Below are 26037 nucleotides of genomic sequence, written 5' to 3'. Positions count from 1 at the left end.
CAGTTTCGGAGCCCATCCGTTATCATCTAACTACAAAGTAGTCTCTTGGGGCAACAGCCAAACATTTGGAGCTTGTGGTGTTGACAGTGGATATCTGGGCCAGGACTCTGTCTTTCATTCGCCTTTTCAGTCTGATACAGTGTGATAACTGTTTACCCGCGGGAAACTAAAGCCTCCTCAAACTAGAAATGGAAACCAGAAGGCTTCGGACCCCGAAACCTTGTCCCTGATCTACAGATTCTGTAAATTCACATGTAGAATCTGTTTATAAATGTTTACCTCGATGGCTACTCACATTTACATTTTAACATAAAGAAATGAAAGATGGTCAAGTACATATCTGTGTGTGTTTATGTGTGGCGAAGGTTAAGATGCTACAATATGCTACTACTATTACTATGAAATTCAGGTATTGCATTTCAAGTAATCAGCTGGCAGTACAGTATATATTTAGACAGTAAGTGAAAGTTGAACTTAAACTTAATTTTTTTTGTATCTATCTCTTTTCCAATCCTTTTTAGTGATCTTTGCCCCCACTGAGCTGAAAATCAGAGCCAGAGTGAACACGCTCAATGTGACATGGCATCCCTCACCCAATCACACCCTGGTGTCTGGCTACAAGCTGTCCTGCCGAGAGGTCGAGACCGAGGAGTCGGCCACTGGTGAGAAGAGGGCGACACAAACCCACACCATCAGGCTCCGAAAGAAGGCGAGGTATCATCTGCTCACTGGACTGGGTGAGTGGTTACCATGACGCCCATCTGAATGTAATTTGCCTTCAAGTTAATTAAAAATGTTCAAGATGTAGAAAAATTCAAGGTAAATGCAATAACAACACAGACGTTCATGGTCTTTGATCTTTGGTCCTTGAGTATGTGAATAAGATTCAAAATACAAGCAGTAAAAAAAAGTACATAGGCCAAGGTCCAAAGACTGACAGAGAGCCAGTGGAAATGGACAGGTACAGTGCCTTGCATAAGTATTCACCCCCCTTGGACTTTTTCCCATTATGTACTGTTACTAACTGGAATTCAAATAGACTTAAATAAACTTTTTCCCGTTTGATCAACAAAACATGCATAGTACTTTGGAGGTGCAAAATAAATTTTATTGTGACACAAACAATAATGAGAACAAAAAAGTTGACATCTGTTGGGTGCATAAGTATTCACCCCCCTGTGTCAATACTTGGTAGAACCCCCTTTCGCTGCAATTACAGCTGCAAGTCTTTTGGGGTATGTCTCTACCAGCTTTGCACATCTAGAGATGGAAAGGTTTGTCCATTCTTCTTGGCAAAAAAGATGAAGCTCAGTCAGATTGGATGGAGACCGTCTGTGAACCGCAATCTTCAAGTCTTGCCATAGATTCTCTATTGGATTGAGGTCTGGGCTTTGACTGGGCCATTTTAAGACATTAACATTCTTTAATCCAAACCATTCCTTTGTAGCTCTGGCTGTATGTTTAGGGTCATTGTCCTGCTGGAAGATGAACCTCCGCCCCAGTCTCAAGTCTTTTGCAGACTGCATCAGATTTTCTTCAAGGATTTCCCTGTATTTGGCTCCATCCATCTTTCCCTCTATTCTGACCAGTTTCCCTGTACCTGCTGAAGAGAAGCATCCCCACAGCATGATGCTACCACCACCATATTTCACTGTTGGGATGGTGTGCTCAGGGTGATGGGCAGTGTTGGGTTTTCGCCACACATAGCGTTTTGCATTGAGGCCAAAAAGTTCAATTTTGGTCTCATCTGACCAGAGCACCTTCTTCCACATGTTTGCTGTGTCTCCCACATGGCTTCTGGCAAACTCCAAACGGGATTTTTTATGGATCCCTTTCAACAATGGCTTTCTTCTTGCCACTCTTCCATAAAGGCCAGATTTGTGGAGTAGACGACTAATAGTTGTCCTGTGGACAGATTCTCCCACCTCAGCTGTGGATCTCTGCAACTCCTCCAGAGTAACCATGGGCCTCCTGGTTGCTTCTCTGATTAATTTTCTCCTTGTCCGACTCTTCAGTTTGGGTGGACGGCCTCCTCTTGGTAGGTTTGCGGTTGTGCCATATTCTTTCCATTTTCTTATGATGGATTTTATGGTGCTCAGAGAGATGTTCAAAGCTCTGGATATTTTTTTATAACCTAACCCTGCTTCATATTTCTCCACAACTTTATCCCTGACCTGTTTGGTGAGCTCCTTGGTCTTCATGATGCTGTTTGTTCAGTAATGATCTCCAACAAACTCTGAGTCCGTCACAGAACAGGTGTATTTATACTGAGATTAAATTGCAGACAGGTGGACCCTATTTACTAATTATGTGACTTGCAAATGTGACTTGTGAATGCAATTGGTCGCACCAGATCTTTGTTAGGGGTTTCACAGTAAAGGGGGTGAATACATATGCACTCAACACTTTTCAGATTTTTATTTGTAAATAATTGTGAAATCCATGTAATATTTCCCCCCACTTCCAAATGATGCACTATTTTGTGTTGGTCCATTACATAAACTCACGATGAAATAAATTTTAATCTGTGGTTATACCATGACAAAATGTAGAAAAGTCCAAAGGGGGTGAATACTTATGCAAGGCACTGTATATGTACTGGGGAGCTAATGAGGGACTCAGAAATGGGAGTAGGTGAGTGGGGATGAGGAGCAGGTCAGGTGACTCGAGGAAGGAGATGTCAGGTAGGAGTGAGAGCAGAATTAGAATATGTGTTCACAATCAGTGAACGAATGAAAGGATGAATGAGCCGCCTGGAATTCCAAACCAGGTTGTGGAGGTGCAGAATCTAAACAGACCTCAACTGCATTGACTGTATTCAGATTGCTCTTATTCAGATCACTATTTAGATTAATGAGGTTCTTGTGTCACCATGTAAAAGTATTGCCTGGGTTTACATGTTCATATGTTCTGTATGGAGCATCCACCCTCTCTTCCTCTCACTCTGTTTTCTTCTCTCAATGTGTGTGTGTCTGTGTGTGTGTGTGTGTGTGTGTGTGTGTGACAGCCCCTGACCGGCAGTATGAGGTGAGGGTCTGGGCATTCAACAAGCACATCGATGGAGCAGCTGCAATGTGGAACGGAAGAACAGACAAGGCCCATGACAGAAGTGAGATATCTCCATGCATGTGTGAATGTATACATAAGTGACTGAATGGATGTCTTCCACAATAATTTGGTAATAGATAATAACAAATAACATTCTGTGTGTGTCAAAGCATCGTCGCCACCCATGCGCCCCCCTCCGATGCCCCCAAGCAGCATCCAGGCCAAAGCCAACAGCTCCACCTCCATCTGGCTGCGCTGGGAGAAACCTCGTTTCAGCAATGTACGAATCATCAACTACACAGTGAGGTGCAGCCCAGCGGGAACCACCAACGCCTCCCTGGTCTCCTATCACACCAGGTCAGAGCTCACAACCCTCCATGGAATAAGGACAACATCGCAAGGCTCAGCTCCACAGTGTTTTCGAGCAAACTTATCTTCATTAATAATACAAACCCAGACATTGATGAAATAGACAACTTAAAAATGATGACTTTACCTCTAAAACGGTCACCAAATTGAAATGTTTCACAGCTTGTGTGATTCATGCATAGACTGAATATAAAGATGGACAATACCTCTCCACATCCTCCCACTGTTCAAAAATGAAGCCAAAATATCCAGAATGCAGGTGCAGCCATTTTGTGCTTTTGGCATAATTTGGAGCCAGTCTCTGTGCAGTAGTGATCCTGGTGTGGAGCCGCAGGATTGAGGTCTTGCCGATGCAGCCACTCGACCAATCGCGAGTCAGACTCAGCTGTCAATCATGACATCGCACCCTGTTTTTATAACATCACATAATTAATTAAAACCAAACTTAACAGAAAATTACCCCTTGGACAAACATCAGTGGGATAAGAGTTGCTTAAATTGGATGTGTAATTTGACTCTTTGGTTAAGTCCATGTCCAAAGCCTGGGCTATGACCTACACTGCAGACAGCCACCAGGGGGTGATCAAAATGATTTGGCTTCACTTTTGGGGAGCTGTCATGTCCCCCATCTTTATATACAGTCTAGGATTTAAGGCCATAGTTTAGTTCAGCCTTCATTTTCTCACACTAATCTGTTGGTTTCATTAAATTGCTCCAGTTAATGTCAGCGTTTTCTCTTATTCTGCTTCACAGTGCCAGACGTTTGCTGTTTTTCATCTTTAAGAGTACCTTATATGTTCAACTCTGAACAAACTAATGCATTAATTTCCCATGTGAATTCTACACTATATCACTATACTGCTGATTACCGCCATTGTGTCAATGTGAAGAGTCTAGGAGGCAACAACTACAAGCACATCATTTTGTCTTTGTGTTGATGTGTCCTTGTACACTTATACAGGGTTTATTACTTCAAAGGATAAACTTTAGATCCTCATTCCCTTCTCTGTACGTGTTGTGTCAGATTTATTCAATAATTGTTCTAAGTCTTACGGTCTTGCAGTGGGATAAGAGGTAACAATATAAAAGGTAATATGAACTCTAGAATTATTACAAAGTTTAACATGCGACTCTCTTCTTCATGTGATCCAGTTCTGCTCAGGAGATGCTGCTCGGGGCCCTGAGGCCCTTCACCCGTTATGAGCTGGCGGTGCAGTCTAATGCAGTGGACGTGGTGGGACCCTTCAGCGGCACCGTTGAAGAGTCCACCTTGTCTGACCGTGAGTCTTTGCTCCTGTTCATGGACCCAACCTTTAAAAAGCCTCCTGGTTTCCCTCCAGGTTTGAAAACATGTTCACTAATCAGCAGTCTACCTACAGTAGGTGGGAGCTTTCTTGAAATTACATGGTTGGAGAATTCATTCAGTGTAAATTCAGATTTTTTTTTTTAATCATGGGAATTCAGGTTGAATTAAAACACTTCCATTACATCCTTTGCAGGGTGTCCTTGAATAAGTCAATTAAGCTAATGAAAGGAAACTTCACTTTGCCAAAAAATACAGGAACTTGAAATATTTGGGGTAGATCCAAGTTTAAATGTGTTCAAACACATTTCTGGAAATGGAGAATGAGGATGCAGGTTATTCTGTTAGAATAAATGTCAAAGGAAAAAGCATAACAAATAAAATGTTATAGTATTCCTTGGTCCTTCAAATTTTTGCCATGGAGATAATTTGATGGTTAAAGAGCTTTTTTGACTGTTGTTGACTTCATAATTGTGGTCTAGAGCAGTGAGAGACATCACATTCTGAAGCTAGATGCTTCCGTTGGCCGTGTGCCGATCCTCACACTAGCTCCTGGCGTGACGCAGCTAGCTGCCATGAATTGACTTTACTTGACTTGACGGGACTTTCAGGACCCAATTGCTTGAAGAATGGGAGTTAACATTAACTTACTTCCTGTAGCTCCGGGGCTGAGCTGCTCTCCTCTGTGCCCTCCTGGTCCAATTAAAGACAGGTTGAGGCTTTCTTCTGTCCTGATATGACATTTCAACTCTGTCTAATTGGATGGTCAGTGTCCTTAGTTGACTGGTTAGTCAGCTCAGGCATAAATACAGACATAGACACTACACTGGCTGCTGGATTTTACATTAAAGTTGCTGCGTTGGACCAGAGAAGACTTGCCTGTAAACAAGTACAAATACACAAGGTTGTTGCAGTTACTTTGCACAAAAATATTACGACATTTATGTTTCTCATGATTTAAGGGGAGGATAAAGAAAATGTTTGTCCCTAAGTTGCAGTAGTTAGGCTATAAAACCTGCTGGACACCGAAAAGGAGTGTGTATAATATAAAAATGTGCTGCATGTTGTACGATTACCAAACAATAGAAGAGTCCGTATTGATTAAAGTATGGATAACTAATGGGTAAAGACATTTTATGGTAATAATAAGAATAAGAATAATAGCTTGCATTTATATTGCGCCTTTCAAGAGACCCAAGGACGCTTTACATATGTCTGTGAGAACAGAACAGAAGAGAAAAGAAAAGAAAGTAATTAGCACAAAACAGGATAGAAATAAGAAGCAGGGCAGAGCATTAACTGAGGCCAGAGGCTTACGTGAACAGGTGATGCTTGAGGAGTTTAGTTTTGATTGGATAAAATAAAGTTGGCTTTTGTTTTTGTTTTTGTTTTTAACAAAGCATTTGTACAGCTGGAAAACGTTACTGAACATTCACAAATTTGATTTCAGTAAAGTCTTTACAATAAAATATTAAGGACCCATATTTGACCCCATACACTGCTTACACCAGTTTACATTCTTCATCCTTATTTTATAACCAAATCTTCACACAACTTCACTGCTTCCTAACACAAATTCAACCAGCCACTCCATTATTCTTTAGCTTGTGAAGAAGACAGCAATCCCAGCACGATTTCTTCAGTTTCTAGTTTCATCTTTTTCTTATAGTGCACATTCATTCTTTGACAACATTTTTAAGGATGAGCTCAAGGCTCATTATACCAGTTTTACATAAGCATTTTTAAATCATGTTCACTAGCTAGTAAGGTGCTCAATTTCTGACTCCAAATACTGTAATATAAGTGTGTGAGTGTACAGGAGCATCTATATGCATGTTAATGTATGCTCACTCATGCTGATCAGAGTGTAGGCTGGCCAGTGGCCAGGGAACACGAGTATTAGTGGTTGGCATGGAGCACTTCTAACTGGCTGTAATAAAACACCCAGGTGTAGTAGTGCTCTCATGTTGGCCCGGCAGCTCTGTTTGGCAGCCAAGTCAGGCTGGTGAGTGTAGAGTGGGAAGCTTTAAATGACATTATTACCACCCGTCACCCTTTCATGCTCTCTGCTACCACATATTATCACCTGAGCCCCAGACCATTCCCCCATTGCCCTGCTCGGCCCCTCTCTCCTGTACCCAGGTGGTGGGAACATGAGGACGCAGATGGTTGTCGCACAACATGTCAAATCCTTCACAAAGGCAATATACATTCCCCAGCTGCGAGGCCTCATCTCTCGGTTCTAATTACTGACCCGGCCGTCCTCTCTCCTCCAGGGCCCTCCACAGCTCCGGAGGAGCTGCAGCTGAGTGCTCTGGACTCCTCCTCTGTGCTGGTGAGCTGGCGCCCTCCACTGGAGCCTAACGGTGTCATCATCAGCTACGTGATCTTGTACAGTGGCAACCTCAGCCAGCCTGAGCACTTGTGGAACAATCTCTCTCAGGATGGTGGGTGTCGGCAGGCGTGACATGACTTGTGTGTTGGACACAGCACGGTCGGTATGATTGATGGTGGATTTTGACAACATTTTTCTGTGTCACTGTCTTTCTCAGGGAGCATTACCAGCATGGAGGTCCAGGGTTTGTCCAGCGGCACCAACTACTTTTTCAAGCTGGGAGCCTCTACTGTGGTGGGGTCAGGGCCTTATTCACCTGTAATGGATGTTCACACTGCCCTTCAGAAATATGGTACATATCATGAAGTACATATATACGTGGAAAAGAAGTACTAGTATGTTTAGGAACGCAGTACGAGAGGAGCTTTTACATTGTGGGAAAGCAAATGTTTTATCTAACCTCCATTTCCATTAAGAAATTCTTTATTGATAGTTAATTAACTGCTAATTATAATGTTTGACTGTCAGTACATACAAAAAATGTGTAACATTTTGTACTCTCTTTATTTTCATAAGCAAAACACACGCACACACACACATGCACCAACTCACACACACACATACATACACATGCACGCAACCTACAAACACACACAAACACAGACACACCTACACACATGTAAAAACACAGAAACGCCCGCACACACGTACACATACTGTATACACACACACACACACACAAAAACACAGGTACTAAAACATAAATGCACACACACTCACATTGATGTATCTTCATCGCAAAAGAATCCGCTCTAATAATAATAATACTAAATATGGTCCTCACCAAGATAGCAAAACAAGGACACACGTACCTCGTGTACGCACGTACTTGTGCACAGATACACACACCTTGTATCTCCTATAATGTTGGTAATTTGTCCTGAAAGTGCAGCTTTGCACGACTGGTATTTCCACTCTTCTGTCCTGGTGCACAATAAGGATCAAAGGGGCGGCATCATCACTGACCCTCAGGGGACCTCTTTGAATTACTGCTCTGTGCCTCGCAGAATTGCTGTGAAAAGCACTTTCTTGACTCCCATGTCATTTTGTGTTTAAACATGCTACCTCGTTATTCACATTATAATTCCATCAGTCAGCAGTATAGCTTTTACCTGTAATAATTAAGAGACCTTTTTTTCTTTAAACAAAGGGGGTCATAAATTCAGAGCTATTTATTCCCCTGTGAGACGATTACCCGTCAACCTACATATCCATACATAATATTCACGCACACACACACACACGCACACGCACACGCACACACACACACACACACACACACACACACACACACACAATTATACACAGAGGGAACCAAAAGTCTGACACACTGAATGGATAATTGATGTCCAGACTTTTTTTCCCCGAAATATATGAACGTAAAACATACTTGATGTAAAAAACATTTAAAAATGCTATTTTATTTTGACTCAAACCCTTAAAAAAAAGTCAGTCACAGTTTTATTTTGTGCACATGGGCATTAACAGTTTTGACAGTATGCAGTGTGAGTGGGACTGAGGTGGCTGGTGGGTGGTGAGAGCTGCAGCCATCTGTTTCCTCTCCATGTCCAGGCAGCCAAAGATACCAGCATAAATGAATACCAATGAAGCTCTGCTCTCCCTAGTCGAATGTTTCCTAATATCACTTTGCTCAAGTAACTTTGTCTTAAATGAAGAAATCAATACATTCCCACAGTCTTTTTACATCATGCCTGAGCCAAGTAACATTTCAACCCACGTGTCATAATAATTCATATTTTCTAAGTTTCAAGTTATTGGCACTCGATCAAATATGAATATCAACGTATTTCTGAGATTGGCCATGTTTCTGCTTTGTGTAAACTCTGTTCTTTCATATTGTAACAGAGCTGGACATCCACGCGGTGACAGGCATCATCGTAGGCGTGTGTCTGGGACTGATATGCATCCTCCTCTGCATGTGCTTCAGCTTTCGTAATGGCAAATCCAGGTATGTTAACACCACCGTGTCGGGGCCTGTTTAGTACCTACACGCTCATCTACCTTCCAGATCCATCCCACTTGTTTTCACTTACACAAGTCGCGCATATCATACAGGAAGCAACTGTATGAAGCAAATGAAATTCATGCTTCGATCTCTGCTCTACATAGGGAGATATCTGGGGGGCTGGACTCCACAGCTGTGTCCCCTCAGTACAGGAGAGGAGGTTTCCCCATCCCCTCCAACTTGCCAGAGTGCAGCGATAGCCACGAGCTGGAGACACTGATGCCCCCAGGCAGCCAAGAGTCTGGTCAGCCGCTCGCAGAGGCCCCAGAGGAGCAGAGCCTGATGGCAAGTGCTAATCCAGTGGAAGGGGAGGATGCCCCTGCACCTGAGCCCAAGGTCAAAACCTGCAAGGGGGGGAAACTCTTTTTCCAGATGGGCCTCGGATACTCTTTTATTATTTCAAGTGTTGATAGAGGGATAATAGTCATAATTCTGATACATCTGCTGTGTTGTTCCTTTTGCAGGCGGCTTGGAACGGCTCTGTGAGTCATAACTGGGCCAACAGAATCACTAGATACAGAGACACCATAGCAGAGGACTGTCCAGCACTCATTAATGGAGCTGTCAACATGCTGATCACTGAGAACGGCACGGTAAAAGAATGAACTAAACCATGACTTTGTACTGAAATGATTTTAGGTACCAGTCTGTCTGAATAAGCAGCTTTTTGTGAATTGATCCTTGCTAGTCAATCTCCCACCCCACAGAAATTCACTATAGTTACTATCGCTATGCCAGTCAAGCTCTTTGTTATGCACAGCTCATCTTTGACTATGATAATGATGGCATGTTTAGCATTGACATTCTCGTACGTTATTTTACAAGCAGGACTTTTTAAGTAGAAAACACGTAAATTAAGAAAGAGCATTACTCTTGTTTTGCAGGGTAGACGTTGTTAGTCCTTGCACGATATGTATAATAGGAAATATGTAAGATCCGAACAACGTAACACTGTTTGAGTGCTGATACTTATGTTCATGATCGCATTATCTTTTCACATTTTATATTACAAGAGAAAAGCTTTGTTTCTGTTTGGCATACGAGGGCACACATTTTGCAGGTAACGTTGTGAAAGTTACTGATTTGTGGGAAAACAGGGACAGAGGTGTTTACATCATGATCAAAAATTTATTTTTAAGGTCTCGACATTAATATGCTGTGATTTGGTGCTTAAAATTTAATTTAAATTAATTTAAATTATTCATTTGTTTCTATTGCCATGTATTTTGTAAAGCACTATTTAAGCATGTTTAGATAAGTAATTTTTTTTATATCACTCATACTACAGCCCCACGCACACCTCTGCAGCTTGTGGGAAAACCCAAAGGTTGACAGGCCACTTACAGTTTCTATGATTGGATGTTTGCTGTTCAGGATAGGGGGTTTGGTGAATAGTCTGTGTGATGACTGTTCATTCCTGAAATGCCTGAAGTAACTGAGACATTGTTTTGTTGCAGGGCTCAGACGGTCATCTGTGTACGTCTCTGTGCAGTAACCAGGTCGAGGCAGAAGTGATTGTTCACTCAGAGCTGTCAGATCTCGGGAGGGAGAGAGAGGAGGAGGGCAGCGAGAGGGAGGGGGACTCTAACACCACCAGGGGACCCTCATTATCAGAGGACAGATATTCCCCTTTGAGCGAGCCAAGTCTGCCAGGGGAGGAGGAACGTCTAGAAAAACTATCGCTGGCCCAAAGACCCTCGAGTTTTCCCTCAATCAAGTTGGTGGGTAATCACAACGGGGAGCTGGAAGGCACAGGAGACCAGCCGATTGTGAACGTGCAGCCCCAGCAGGACACGGGGCTCACCAATGGCTTCCACTCCCCGAAGACTGTGAGGTCTGTGCTGAGGTCAGAGCATTTGGGAAACGGCGACTCCAGACACCGCCCTCCTGCACCGGGGAAGGTCATCTCTGTCGGGCTGTCCCCTTCCCCCTTTGTCAGCTCCGGCCTCGTACACTCTACCTCAGCAGCACACAGTTATCTGTGCCCGTAGCGCTTGCATCGGGGGCAGCGGCCCCTCCTCAAACACAGAGACATCAGACTGATTTCCTTTCAAAAGTACAAATGTACCCAGCAAGATTGTTGAAGGATTATTTTTATGCACCTCATTATTGGATTTCTTTCTCTTCCCTGCAAAGTTTTTATAAGTACGTTGAATCCATTGTTTCATACGTGTGTATTCAGTATACATATACAGTATATTTTTTGTGGTAGAGTACTGTATATATGCTTTCTCTAGCATTGCAACCGTGCGGTCCTCTGGGTTTCTTTTCTGTCCATAGGAGAGAAAAAAGAAATATTTAACCAACCAGATGGGAGTGGAATGAAAGAGGCTATTCCCACTGTGTCACACATGGCTCTGTTCCACTCAGGAATGAGAAAAGGCCTGGAACGTTCCCTGAGCGAGCGAGCGGGCACTTGAACAGGCTGTAATCGTGGATGGGAGGATCACAAGTGGAGGCCCGGGTGGGTCTCCCTGGGCCTCGTCACGTGGATGCTGCTCTACTGTGGCACTGAGGAATACGCCTTGAAGAGTATATATCCGCACACACAGAGTGCAGAACACCTGTGTCTGTCTCCAGCCTCCTGCTGTCTCAGGGTCCACACACACACATACACGGAAACACACACAAAGCTAAAAAAGCATGGCTGGTTGTGCGGTATTTCGCAGAAGCTCAGTTGGTCACATACATTTACAGACACATTTCCTGACTGGAGTGTGGGGGTCTCAGGTGCCTACATATTGTTGGTGCGTTTATAGTCTCTGTATATTTATATGGATTATTGTATTCAGAACAAGTTAAAAAAACATGTCAACACTAAGGAAGAAAACAAACAACAAAATATAAAAAGATATTGAGTATACAGATTTGGTACACATTAAATTTTCCTGGCCAAAATTCTATGTATCCAGGTGTTGTGAATTTGTAAACCAGGGACCCTCAGTTGAAAAGTGAAGTGATGTTTTTGTCTTAAAGATGGTGGATATCTCATTCTGGAATCAGTAATATTTACATGTTCATGTTGACACGTTAGTCACCATGTTGGTTTAAGTATGGTGGTGGGAGAACTAGACAAGATGTAACAACAACCAATCTACAGACCACTCTACTGGTTTGGATCCCAGTTAGGGATGCGCCACTGTCCACACTGTTGTTGAGATACTGTGCCGTTAATTAGAGCCAGTTGTCTTTGTCAGCTCAGTATAAGAATTTAATGTATTTTTCAAAGGAAATCCAATGTTTTTTTTAAGGGTTTCGAAGGGAATCTTGATTTTACTGACCTGATTCAGGTGTATGGAAAATTTCCACAATGCTTTAGTCTGCCCACATATAAAAAAGAGTTTGATCAGGAAAAATAAGTCAATTTGCCATTTTGTTTTGTTTTACTTTGACCCCATACTTTAGTACTCCTTACGTATTGGATCAATATATACAATTGAAGATGTATGCTTTTGGGTTTAAAAGGGGGAACTGGTGCATCCCTACTCCTTATCAACAGCACTACCTCATTTCTTTTCAGGATGCTTTCCAGTGTGGTTTTATTAGTGTTAATGTAATTAGCACCTTTTTAAGATCTTTTTTTCCTAATTTGTCTGATTTGACAGCCTTTCCTCCTCGCAGAAAAACTCGTCTATACACTGACTGTAATGTTCTCGTGTTACGTTCAACAGGATATCATGTCGCTTTGTGCATCGCAGCCTCTTGTCAGATTGAAAGAGTGTCTCACTCAGTATTATGTTACGGTCGAACCCATTCAGAGAACATGCAACGTCCTGTGAAACTAGTTGGAGCCGATTTCATCCAGTTGCATTTGCTGTAACACTGACGCCAACAACAGACAAGGAAATAAAAAGCTCCTGCCATTCGACACATGTGCCACTTGTGCGCCCTAATGGATTAATGGATGTTTTATGGAATATACATAAAATGCAAAACCACAGAGAAAAGAGCAACAACAAAGAATACAATTTCTGCTCACAGCAGCATTTAAACCTTTTGGTGGCAAAAGCAGTAAATTCCATCCCCAAATGTTCTTGACAGAGTTCATCTCGGGTGAACTTTTACACAGATGACTGATGGCAAGCTTTCTCGGCAGTGTGGGCCTGTCAGGACGGAGAGGAAGCTATTATCACTTATTAGCTGTTTTGCCCCATTAACTTTTATTTGACCTCCTCTGTCAAGAGTAAAAAACAGAGCAGTGGTTTGATGACAGCTATAAAACTGAAGTTTATGGTCTAAATACGTCTTTTGAATAAACTGAGTGACCTTATTGTCTCCTTAGCAACGCAAGGAACAATGTATTGTGCAATATTAAACAAAAAGATAGAGAGAGAAGCTGAGGGAACTGACTTTGGCTTGAATGGCCAATCAGCTCGCACCAATAAACAGTAAGCTTAAACAAGGACAGAAAGAGAAACAAATACAACCACTCACTTATGTAAAAGATATATTAAACTAAATTCAATACGAGAAGGGCACCTTGGAGAGTGCATACCTCCGCCAAGCTAAACGCCCAATATCGCCATGTTGATGAAAGTAAAAAAAAAAGAAGTCTGGATTCACCTATTTATCAAAAAGAAAAATCCTGGAAATTGTTTTAGTCATTTTTGTGTAATCCTGCTAACTAACAATTAAACAACGCTGATAAAAAAACATAACTTCAGTGGCAGAGGTAAAAATCCTACAGTTGAAACCTGGGCCTGTCACCTGTAGGGGCATCTAACACCCCACTAGATTAAGTGTGTCAAGTGCATTTAAAGCATCTGCCTTATTGCACAATTTAAACCTGCCGAGTGGCCTGCAGAGTTTAGAGTGTTAAGGAGGCCCTCAGGGATTTGTGCTACTCTGGAATTTAATGGTTTTTAGTCTTCTGTGAGAAGGGAGGAAATTGAAAAGGTTGTTAGTCGGGTGTGATGGGTGCTTTATAACCTATTGATTTCTGCTAGGGGTTGGAGATCATGTCCACTAGCTCTGGATGCAGTACGCACAACTTTGGCCAGCTGTTTGCTGTCCTCGGCTGCCATGTTGCCAAACCACTCAGTTATTGCTTAAGTTAGGATTCCCTCCATTGCTGCTCTATAAAACTGCAGCCTGCCATTTCTGGATATGCCACATTTTTTATAGATGTCTTAAAAAGTCCAGAGTCCATGGACTCTTGCCAGATCATTATTTGACTCCTTCAATGTCCAGTCAGTTGAAACATGTCTCAGAATATCCATCACTCAGGGAGGGGCCGTCCTATCCTGCAGGGTTTCATGGCTTACAGGCTCTGACACTACTTGGGAATGAGAAAAACAGCGTTATGGTCTGATTCCCCAAAGGGAGCTCTCACTACAGTAAGAAACACCCATGAAATAACACAAAAACACTGTTCGAGTATTTTTCACCCCTGGTAGCTTAAAATGTGCTCTCTATACCCACACAATGCTTTTCTTAAGGTGACAGGAAATATTGCAATACCAAAATGAAATGGCTGTTTTAAATCTCCATAACATGGACAGAAAGATGCTAAGAATCAGCTGTAGACCCGGCTTTAGGAGGGATCTATACAACCATCAGTATGGGAGATGCAAAAAGGAAAGCAAATCACAGACAGAATATTTCTACATATATACAGTGTCCCCAGGGTCTTTGTGGACCAGCTCTTCTCTCTTATTTCCAGGGTTTTTTCCTGCTGAATGTGTGAGTCCGACAACTTCACAAACATCAAAGTGAGATTAAAGGCAAAACTATTGCAAGCTATAATATTTGATCCAACAGTTCTGACTGTCCATGCTTGGACAAGGAAAACAAACACAGCGTGAGACGCACCATGTCATCATCTTCCTAAATCGGTTCAACAAGTAGCCTTGCAGGCATTCACTGTTGCTGCCTTCAAATGGGGTTGTGTCTACTGATTTCACCAGACGTGTCCATATCAACGCCCCCCTCGTGTGGCGTTCACGACTTTGGACCACGGAAGGTCATTGGAATAATTGAATATATTCAAATTTTTGTCGTATATAGAGTTTTCCTTTAAGATTTGATTATACATCTGAGGAAAATGTTGTTATTCCCAAATACCTCATCCTGTCCGTCTGTGCATTTACTGCATTAAGTTTAATGAATAATGGATAGCTATCATTAGCCTCTGGCTTCTAAACACCAACAGTGCTGTTAACATTAGCATCCAGGAATCCGTTACCTCGGATCCCTGTTCTCATGACTTAACACTTCAACGTCAAGCACATTTCCCACTTTGTAACCACAAGCTCACAAGTTCCATTTGAAGGCAGCGTATGTCACGGACCTATCTCATGTCAACAAGCAAACATAACTCTCTTGACCTGCAGGTGGCACATGTGTTCAAGTTACGGCAGCTTCAACACTAAAACTGGCAGTTAGTTACAAGCTGGTTCACATCAAAGACTATTTTAAGGATGCTAATACTATTAACTAGTTTCACTTATGATGGAAAGCAAAGACAAGTGTTACTCTTATGAGTGTATACACACACAACTAATTCGAGCATGGAGTCAAGCCCTGTCGTATATGATGTCTCATGTCTCAGGTGGTTCTCTTCTAGTCATCCATCAGTGCAAAGGGCAGGACGAACCCCTTCCATCCTGCCTGTACTTTCTACCCATGTCCATGCAACTGTCAAAAGTCTCACCAGCTTAACTCAACACATCAGCAAACAGGAATGTAAACAGTTCCTTGTCACATGTATGACATCTCAAGATCTTTGTGATTGTGTTTGCTTTGCAGCCTTTATTGTTCTTGGTCTACCAAACAAAAATGCATGTATGGTACCTCAAAGAAATGTTTTCTTGGCCCTGCATGTATAGTGTTTAACAGGAAAGGTTATTACGTTATTTCACTGCAGTAGCAGCCATACAGGGACAGGAGGCTGTCCTGGGTCACAGAAATGTTCATCACATTGTTTTGTGATTCGATATTTGATATGTACAGCAGTCAGCACACTGCTCTATTTGGTAAGCCACACTTAAAAAGGTATGTAAAGAGCAGGCTCACACGAGGAAGCAAACTGCTGCTGCACCACTCGAGTCACCAATCTGAAGTGGCATCATGTTTTATTTGTGGCCCCGGACCAATCAGTGATGTCACTTCAGGTTTCCATCACTGTGAAAGTGAAGCACCTGTTGAGGCATCATTGATTCTGGTGACTGTTTAAATGGATGCAGAGCAGTGTGGTGTGGTTTGATTGTCACTTGCTCTGAGCAAACCACCGAAACTATGTCTGTTTAATGACCCAGGCTCTTTATTGATGCTGTTCTATATCAATATCTATCTCTCATCATCATCATCATCATCAGACGCTTGTACGTCCTGAGTCCAGAAGGAAGCATAATATTCTCAAAAACATTCCAGTTTGATATCTTAAACATACCTCTCTCTCAGTCCAGGTGGGTCAGCCTTGATTAGCCATGCTACCTTAAGAGAAGTGCCGAAACGCCCCAGACCGTGTTCCTGAGCGGCAGGAACACGGTTCAGCTCCTCCATTCACATCAAGATCAGCAGATAGTGGAGCCAAAACGTCAGTGTTTGCTGTCAAGTGGAAAACACTGTATAACAATCACTGAAGAGGGCAGTTGAGGCAACGCTTTAGAGGCTTTTCACATAGTATTGTCTTTTGTGAAGTCTCACATCCAAGATTGTAAAATTATTATTACAAATTATTGCTAATAATAAATAATACATTAAGTTTGTAGATTTTATTTTTAATGTATTTTATTTTTTTAAACAACCAAAAGCAAACATTGCTTTGCACATAGCAGCTGTTTTTTATTTTTCCACCATGGAAGATTCGGTGCATACAGACCACAGCCATTTGGCACTTCAGAAGATTTAGACAGCCCATATTCTGCTGATGATTCTCTCCTCTGTCTGCAGTAAAAGCTGAATGAGTAAATTCTCTACGCCAGTGCACCCATTTGCTCTAATGGACGTTCAACACATTTGGAAATTGGTTGATTAGTGCCAGCGAGTTGCAGTTTTTGGTTGTAACAAAAACACTATCACATCTGTGATGCAGGTTTATAGCTGCCATTATCTAATATTACATATTCTGTTAAAATTTCTTTAAATTTGAAATTACGGATTTCTTGCAGTTTTCCCACAGATTCATTTAAATCGTGTCGTTTTGCCTGTGTTATCAGTCCTGATGCAGTAGTGGGTTATTATGGTGGGCGAAGCTGAGAGGAGAGTTCTCATAAAGCCTGCCTCCAGCACAGAGGATGTATGCTCTCCTTATAGGAGCTGTTTTAACTCTTGAAACCACTGTCTCTTTAATACCTTTTTCCTTTTGTCTGTCTTTTTATTTTTCTCATGCTTTTATTTCCCAGAGATGATAATTACTTCAATCGTTATGTTTATTTCATCCTCTTTTGTAAGGGTTTGATTAAAACATTATACCTCATGTCGGTAAATTGATTTGATTCTGTTTGGTTTCCTGATTCTGCACATTTTATAATGAGTAGGTACATATTTCAGTTTTTTTTTGCCAAGTGTTTTCATAGAAAACAGGATAGAGCGTCTTGTTTTACCTCAGTGTGAGTCTCTACTCATTACAGTGGCCTGGATCCAGTGGTGAAGTTGTAAAACAAATGAGGGTAGGAGGAGGGGTCAGTGGAAGTAATCAAAACTGACCTTTACATTGTAATTCTGGTTCGAATAAATTGGAACTCGTGTTTTAAATAAAAATCGGAAGGAAAGAAACAAGGATTCACCTGAGTAACAGGCTTAAAGTCCATTTTACAACTTTAACACAACCCAAGGGACTGAAGTACGAAGCAGGGAGAAGGGCTAAAGGGACGTCCTCGCCAAGCAGATCATACCTCTCAGTGCAGCCATTTAGAAATAATTGTCTCTTCTCAACTCAGGTGCCCCATCTTTGTAGAGCATCATGCCAGCATATCTGACTCAGATACATGTCATTTGTCGTCAAACAAAGCCTCATTTTGTCCTTTTTGGAAAAGCAAATCAAGGAAACTCTTATGCACAGATGATATTTTTGTTTTGTACAAATCGCTCAGTGTATTTTCTGTCTCTCTTGCTCTTCTCTGTACATTCTGGTGCTTTGTGGTGAGCTGCTTTGTCCGGTGATGTCACACTGTTGTGCTTTTTTTGTACGTCTCTTTCCCTCTGGTTTTGTGTGTTACCAGCCCAGCTGTGCTTCTCAGAATGTGTACACACAGACTCATAGGACTCTGCAGTCGTGTGCCACCAGCAGGCGCTCTGCAGCTACTCAGATACCTTTGTAATCAATGTTGTGTGCCAAACAACACCTCATTCATGTCAGACACTACTGTAGGAGCAAGTAATAGATTAGCACTTCTTCTTGGGCCATGAGCAACTGTGGGCTGTCATCTTTACATTCATAGAAGTGCAATTTTCTTAGTCTGTAAACCGACAGATGGAGTACTCAGTGTTAGTCATTGCGGCTGTGGCCATGATTCACGATATAACATTGCTTAGTCACGGTACAGGTAGAACTCGTGATTTGTAGAAATATTTCCACTGTGTTGAAAATGTCAAAACTCTCACAGCGACTCTCAAGATGTCTGTGGAAACTACTCTTCTGTAAATAAACATCGAAGAAAAGCAAGAGTGTGATTCTTTCTCCATCAAACCCATACTCATCGTGCTTCCACTCTCAAGCATGCAATGCACAATTTTATATAATAAAACATTTATTCGATTAAAGAATTTTACTCTATTATCTTTTGTTTAGCTTTGATATTTCGTTGTTTATGCCTGAATGGCTGCTCCCCTCCTTGCTCCCCCAGTCTTAACGCCAGGCTAACTAACTAAGCTAAGATTACTAGCTGCTCTAGCTTCATAATGAGGAGAATGTTAATGGTCAGAATGTATATAGCGCTTCAGAGTGCCGCTCTGCCATTCACCTATTCACCCACACATTCAGACTGCATCTTAAAGTTATTGCCAACCTCTCTGGTAAGTGGACGCCCAGTGATATCAATCTTCACACTAACTCTTGGCAACAATTTTGTTTCTGAGTCAAGCACATTTATTTGGCTTTATACTGGATTTGCAAAATTTTTTACAAGGGACAGTTTGGACATTTACATATTACAGCTATTAACACAATCTTATTAATTTCTTAAAATGATGTAAAATGCAATGAATGGAGTCACTTTATCATCCAAAAGTCATAGTTATACACACACATAATAAGATGTGTCCAGGGCCCAAGTTACAGTTAAATAAATCCTGCTAATAAACAGGCCTCCCAGCTTCCCTGTGGACACGGACCTCAGTCAGGAGCCTTGTCCTCAGCTGCTTCATGCCCCACCCTGTCCATTCCAGCACAGCCTGAGGACAATCATCCCTCATACTTAAAGACACCGTTCTTGTACTGACCACTCGAGGGCAGTGTGGTCATTCCCAGTGTTTCGAGAAGTGGAGCACAGAAACCTGATGCCACTCCCATCAGAAAAGACTGCTGCTGAGTGTTGGACCTCGAGTGCTTCGACCTCATATCTGCTCAAATGTAGAAATGTGTGCTAATGTATAGACGGCTGTGTACTCGCAGTCTTTACATATTTAGTTAACACATGTGATGCACATTTTCAATGCAAAAAAAGTGTTGGTTTGCATACATCTGCCCGTCTGCGTTTCAGTATCTTGGATGAATGGGGAATTCTGTGTGTGTACGTTTGTGTTTGTGTGTCTGTGTGTGTGTGTGTGTGTGTGGGGAGTGAGACAGACATATTGAAAAAAGGAGGTGATGGAGATAAGACGGGGAGATGAGGGCACAGAGTTAAGACAGGAGCACTGAGGCGACATCACATGACAGAATCCCCTGAAGAGTCAGATAAAAGCTCTTGCTGAGCGACGGAGGGGTCGGCCTCCCTATCTCCAGCCACTCATCACTGTTAATCAGAGGGCGAGGCTCCTCTGCAGAGGTCTGAGGAGAAAAAAAAAGAAAAGGAAAACCATGCACAAGCATAGAAACAAATTTGCACACTTGAGCCTGTCTGAATGCATAACGTGTTCTGTTCGTGTGTGTATACGGTGTTTCCTTCCTCCAGCAGGAGGATGTCTGGTTTGGCGTGCCTCATATTTCATTGGAGAGGCAGGTGGAGCACAGAGCCAGGTGAGGGTTGTGCTAATGAGGTAGATCTCCCTGCCTGTGGGGAAATAACTGTGCAGAGCTCTTGAATCAGCCCATTCATTCAGCCTCTTCCTGCACCTGCTACTACCACTACTACTACTACTACTACTACTACTACTACTACTACTACCACACTACAGTCTCCGCCTTCAGCCCTGCTCGATTCCCTGCATGTGCCCTTTGACAGTTCACAGTGTACAGTAGTGGAGCCCCTGGACTGCCAAGTATTTGCAAATCGATCTTTGTGTTTGTAGGAAGAGGAGGATGAAGTTGTTCTTAATGTCAGAGGTCATCACAGCTATATCCCGGCGCTGTCTTCTGTTTCTTTCATCATCCAGTTTGCACACGTTTAAAACAATATCCTAACATTTCTGCAAATGTCCGCCCAGCGTGGAATCATAAAATTGATCCTGGCTTCTTTGGAGACAAATGCTATGTGCATTAAATGCCACAGTTTATTGGATATGTGTCCCTTGCATTAAAAGCATTATATTGACCACAGTTCCGTTTTTTCCAACTATACATTTTCTGAGAATTTACAAACTAAAATTCTTATCTGAAAAAGAGGTGATGGAGATAAGGGGGTGAGATAAGGGCACACAGATAAGACAGGAGCACTGAGGCGACATAAAAAGCTGCTGGTGTCTTACACAGTATGTGGTGATGACATCATGCGTACAGGTCTGGTGCATGTCCATTACTGAATGTCATTTCATCTCATTCGTCTTTCCTGAAAAACCTGATGAAACAATGGATTTGTAAAATGTACAATATTCTGCTCTCTGTAAACTTGATATTCAAGCAATTTTATCCTTTATCTGCATGTAATCCACTGTCTTTGCCCACATTCAAAATTCTGAAATGACTGTAAGGAATAAACCTACTTGCAGATAAGACATTTTCTCAATGTCGGCAGTACTCTGGGTTATAACCTGCCAATCAAATATTCCCCAAACTAAACAGAGGGGGCCTGAGGAGAGGGAGAGTGGGCAGGATAAGGTGGGAGATAAATGAATGAAGTCAGGGAGAGGGGGATTTGAGAAAAAGGATGAATGTGGAGGAAGTCATCAGCTTTATTTGGACTGTGTATCTCTGGAATTATATTAAATCCTGTGTGCTTAACAATAAGCTTTAATATACCAGATGAAGAGGCGGTAAACGGTGAGCTCACACGGGGAACGGCTGCCAGAGAAACCAGGGAGCTGTAATGGCTGTGGAGTGTTTGCCCCAGCTTCTTCTCTCCCCTGGGTCCCGTGTGCCGCTCTCCATTCACCGTTCGCTGGCCACAATAGGACCCGAGAGGCAGAGCAGCTTTAAAACTCACTGTGAACCTCTACAACCAGAGCAGAGGCACGGTGTTTTACTCTTATTACAAGTGAAGAAATAATGCATCTCTCACTCCCTTCTCTATCGGCAAGAGGGAGGGTTGAATGAAGGAGCCAAGAATTTCATTTTGTTGTTTAAACTATTCAAGTGTAAATGGGATTTTTTTCTGGGTACAAAAGCCAAGAACATACTTAGAAATCTACCAGAGAAATATGTTAAAAAATACTGAAAAAAAATGAATAAATAAACACCCCAAAAATTACAATCCTACTTTCGGCAAAAAACCTTGAACATTTTTGGAAAATTAACAAATACTTTCTGGAAAATTATTTGAAAACTTTCCAACAAAAACTATGGGAAAATTATCAAAAATGTACCCAAATGTCTTCAGAAAAAATATGTTATAATTTATTATAATAAATATATTGCAAACTTACCAGAATATTACAGAAAAACCTGAAAAATCCCACAAAATTAGATCTAGCTGTTAAATTATCCTAAAAATACTTTTCTGGAAAAATCCTGGAAAATCACTGAGGAATTGCCTGAAAAATACCAGGAAATTACTAAAAGGTTACCGTTGAAATACCTGAAAATATATTGAAAAAATATCCAATAGATAGCAGAAAAATACAGGAAAAATAATAGAAAAGGGTCCTGTGTGCCGCTCTCCTTTCACTTTTTTTGGCTTCAATTGGAACCCAGAGGCAGAGCAGCTTTAAAACTCACTGTCCAACCAGAGGCTCTTTGTTTTACTTTACAAATTTTAAGTGAAGAAACAATCATTCCTTCATTTTCCTTTATCAAGATTTTTAAGATGAGGTTTCAAGTTTTTTAATTTTTTTTGTCATTGTATCTAATGGAGCGACGCCTGCGAGCTAGTTCAGGCAGCCAACTCGAGCTGCGCTGCTCCAATCATGTTACATGCATCATGTGACATACCTCACTCTCCACAACCATCTATAATACACACCCACCTTATCAGGTGGTCTATTTAAGCAGAGAGACATTTCCCATCATCCCCTTTGCTCGCACTGCTGCTGCAGTATTGCTACCAGTTGCTTCAGCCCCTCCAGCAGCCCAGCATCCACCTGTAGGCTCCAACGGGGGGGTTACAAGTATTTGCTCATCACTCCCATCATTCCTGTGTAATCACATGGGGGAGTGATTAAGTTGGAGCCTAGATGCCAAACACTAAACCTGTTCTACTGCTGCAATAAAAGTTTGAATGAGAGTTGTCTGACTGAACTACATAATGGCATTTTGAATAATAGATTTGAAGCCCTTTGAGACATTATATAATGAGAATTAAGTCATAATTTTAAAGAAAACAGTTGTACCTATCATAAAGTGGAGTTGATGAGACAATATATTGAGTTATTTGTGAGGCCAACCCTAAAGTAAAATTTAACATGCTCCATATTCCTGATTTCAATATAGGCGACAGACTGACCTTCTGATTTTAACCCTGTGAAATGACACAAATTGACAACTTTATTCTTGAAATCTCTGAATTTTTTAAAACCTTTTTTTCAACATTGCCGTATATTTGAATATACGGCAATGTTGAACTAAATAAACGTTATGTTCTTAGTTATGGGGGGGGATGCCTTTAATGTGGTAATGGACTGACAACATGGCTTAACAATGGGCCAACAGTGAGTTGATCCAACTATAGCTGTGAGCCAACCATGGCCATGAAAGCCTCCAGCTTTGGGCTGTGCACGTGGATTAAAGCCTGCATGGGGCCTGCCAGTGAGGGCGCACTCAGAGTAAAGTGGTGGCTCCTGGCCATCACTCGTCCTACAAGGGTTTTACCTTTCATTACATTTATACAACTTCTGCAGGAGCACAGACCACTGCTTTCATTTCACCTTTCAGAATATTAAACAAGTCACTGGCTTCAATGGCTCAAGCCATAAAAAACTACAATATAAGTTTTTTTAATCGAATGACTAATGTTTCAGAATGAACACTTTCAAAACAGGCCACAGATGATGCCACTCTATCAAGTTAGAAAAAGGGAACCTTTCAAAATCTTAAAAAGAAAGTTAAATACAGTAGCACATCTCTGACTTACTCACCAGTTTATGTTAATACCTCTGCACTGTAGAGGTATTAACATAAAGTGTAGAGTCTACACTCAAGCAAATATTTAATACTCAGCAAATTTGTACAAAATTTATTCACACAGAGACTTTATAGAAATTCACTATTGCTAAGTTTATCACAGGAACAGAAAACAACAAATAAACAATAACTGACAGCATCAGGTGGAGGGACATTGGGAACTCAGAACTCTATTTATCATCTTGCACGCCGGTATTGTAAGACACTATTAGTGTCCGAGTTGTGGTGAGCGGGTGGACCCAAAATGCAGAAGCAAAGTAAAACAACAAAAAGTATCCTTTAATTAATGCTAAGGTACTTAAAAAACACAGGGTCCAAAAAACTGAGAAACACTGGAAACAAAAAAGAGGCTAAACTGATGAAACATAGACGAGAGGAACATGAAGAAGACACAAGAAATAAGACAGTGAAAACCGTGACAAACCAACAAGGTGTGAACGGCGAACAAAGATGACAAACTGACAAAGACAAAGGGAGGCACAGAGACGTAGACACAAGGGTTGATCGAACACAGGTGAAACACATGAGGAACGGGTGCAGACAATCACAGGGTCGGGGAACAGGACAAAGACAGGAAGTTAAGCAAGAGACACACGAGGAGTAAAAACTAATAGTAAAAAGTAAAAGTCCATAAACCAAAAACTCTTTATCTAAGAGTCCAAAGTCCTGACAATTCTTGACAGTAAGACATCAGATATTTCAGCTACAATTCTGAAAGAAAACACAGAAACTACAGAAAAGTAGAGTGTTTATTACAATTACTATTGATTTAAGATACAGATTTTGTAAGGTAGCATCCCCTCATCCTCTCTCCCTCCATTCCTATGACAAAATAAAAAAACAGCAAAATAACCCAAATTTACCAGATAAATACCAACAAACACTGCAGAATAAAAAAGGTCCAACAAATTACTTAACACCTACACAGAAAACAATAAATGTACCCGCAAAATTTCACCCAAAAGAATCCAGATAAAACAACACCAGAAAATCCAAGGGAATTCCTGGAATATTTCCTTAAATTTGCTGAAAGTTACGGAAAAGTAATCTTTAAAAAAATACTGGAATGTTTCCTGAAAAATCCTGAAAGATTCCCCAGCTCTGCCTTTAGGGTAATGCAGCCTGTTTGATATATCTATCAGCTTCTTACACATGCTAGAAAGAACTGATTGGTTATTTCACACCATAATCTAATGTGGGTGTTAACTTCTTTTAAAATAACACAACATGAAAAAGCTGTCAGCGTTAGCTTGACTGTAGTTTTATAGCTTATTATCAGACATTATCGCGTGATGTTATGTAAACGTGACAAGCTTTAGCAACACATGTAGGTTTAATTCACAGGAAATCACAATGATTGTAAAAATATATCATTTCCACAACTCAGTGGCAGATCTCACTAAATCTGGGGCCATACAGGGGCCACAATTAACAGAGAGGGGGCAATTATATGTCTGCCATCGATGCAGAATTCCTGACTCAGTACGGTGCACATTTACCTCATTCCTAGTTGATCTATATCAGATTTGTAAAATATTTTTGCTGTTTTTCTGCTCATGAAAAAAGAGTTTAAATATAATTGAGTATATGATTGAGAAACAAGATTCTTTCACCAACCTGTCAGCACTTACCAGTGAAACGTCTGCAGAGCACGTCGGCCATATCACATATATGATGAGGAGAATTTGTAAAAGGCCATTTTTTACTCAGCCATGTATGCAGGATGCATTTCTGTCTCAACACAACATGTAAGTTTAGCCTGTGTGAAAAGTAACAAATAATAACTGTAGTCCTGCATTATAAACAATGATGTGGTAAAAAATGACTCATTCTCTATTGAGGTCTGTGTGGAACAAAGCTGAGTGCTGGCTGTGGCAGTGTTTGGAAGTGCAGCCTCACTAGCTGGGCTTAATTCAGGAGACTTATTTCCACATCAGTGAATGGTACAAGCTGAATCTCAGTGGGCTGGGTGACCCACTTTTCATCAAGTATGTGCAAGTGTTCCGTACATCAGACAGCATTCGGCCGTTATCTAGATTCCCTAACGAGTCACTGCCAGCGTGGCAAAAGGCGGGGAGGACAGCGAGGCATGCCAGCCATTCACGTCATATCCCAAGGAGCATCAAGAATGTGATTAAGAATAATTTGTTGTACATTTTACATAGACTGTCGCTGTAGTTCAGCCATCACAGTCCTGCTGAAGAAGGTTTGTTAGTGTTGGCCGAATGGTAGCTACGTCAGATATGTGGGAACAACTGAGGCAATAGTGTCCATAAGGAGCTTAACTAAAACCCATGCAAAAT

The 26037-nt window shown here is 41.5% G+C and overlaps 1 protein-coding gene and 2 long non-coding RNA genes across 4 annotated transcripts in view; 2 read left to right on the top strand and 1 right to left on the bottom strand.

The window, feature by feature from the left end:
- igdcc4 (immunoglobulin superfamily, DCC subclass, member 4) overlaps positions 1–13098 on the top strand; it is a 53260-nt gene extending 40162 nt beyond the window's left edge. The window contains exons 11-20 of one of the 2 annotated variants that reach the window (XM_034578987.1): positions 522–737; positions 3008–3109; positions 3219–3405; positions 4570–4697; positions 6997–7167; positions 7273–7407; positions 8982–9084; positions 9246–9426; positions 9606–9734; positions 10599–13098. In XM_034578987.1, the coding sequence (XP_034434878.1) occupies positions 522–737; positions 3008–3109; positions 3219–3405; positions 4570–4697; positions 6997–7167; positions 7273–7407; positions 8982–9084; positions 9246–9426; positions 9606–9734; positions 10599–11132 (1886 nt within the window). In that variant the 3' untranslated portion in view covers positions 11133–13098. Of the gene's footprint in view, positions 1–521; positions 738–3007; positions 3110–3218; positions 3406–4569; positions 4698–6996; positions 7168–7272; positions 7408–8981; positions 9085–9245; positions 9478–9605; positions 9735–10598 lie in introns of both variants that reach the window. The other variant, XM_034578978.1, reaches the window with a different exon arrangement.
- A 1094-nt stretch (positions 13099–14192) lies between these two features.
- Positions 14193–16656, bottom strand: LOC117757663. The gene is made up of 2 exons (XR_004613175.1): positions 14416–16656; positions 14193–14379 (listed from the first exon to the last, which is right to left on the bottom strand). It is a non-coding gene; the product is annotated as an uncharacterized LOC117757663 (long non-coding RNA).
- Positions 16657–17055: 399 nt separating this feature from the next.
- On the top strand, positions 17056–18748 carry LOC117757657. The gene is made up of 2 exons (XR_004613174.1): positions 17056–17583; positions 17622–18748. It is a non-coding gene; the product is annotated as an uncharacterized LOC117757657 (long non-coding RNA).
- Positions 18749–26037: the final 7289 nt, after the last annotated feature.

The sequence above is a fragment of the Hippoglossus hippoglossus genome, chromosome 3 (assembly GCF_009819705.1).
Source record: "Hippoglossus hippoglossus isolate fHipHip1 chromosome 3, fHipHip1.pri, whole genome shotgun sequence".
Classification (NCBI taxonomy): domain Eukaryota; kingdom Metazoa; phylum Chordata; class Actinopteri; order Pleuronectiformes; family Pleuronectidae; genus Hippoglossus; species Hippoglossus hippoglossus.
This window is presented reverse-complemented; position numbering and strand designations above follow the sequence as displayed.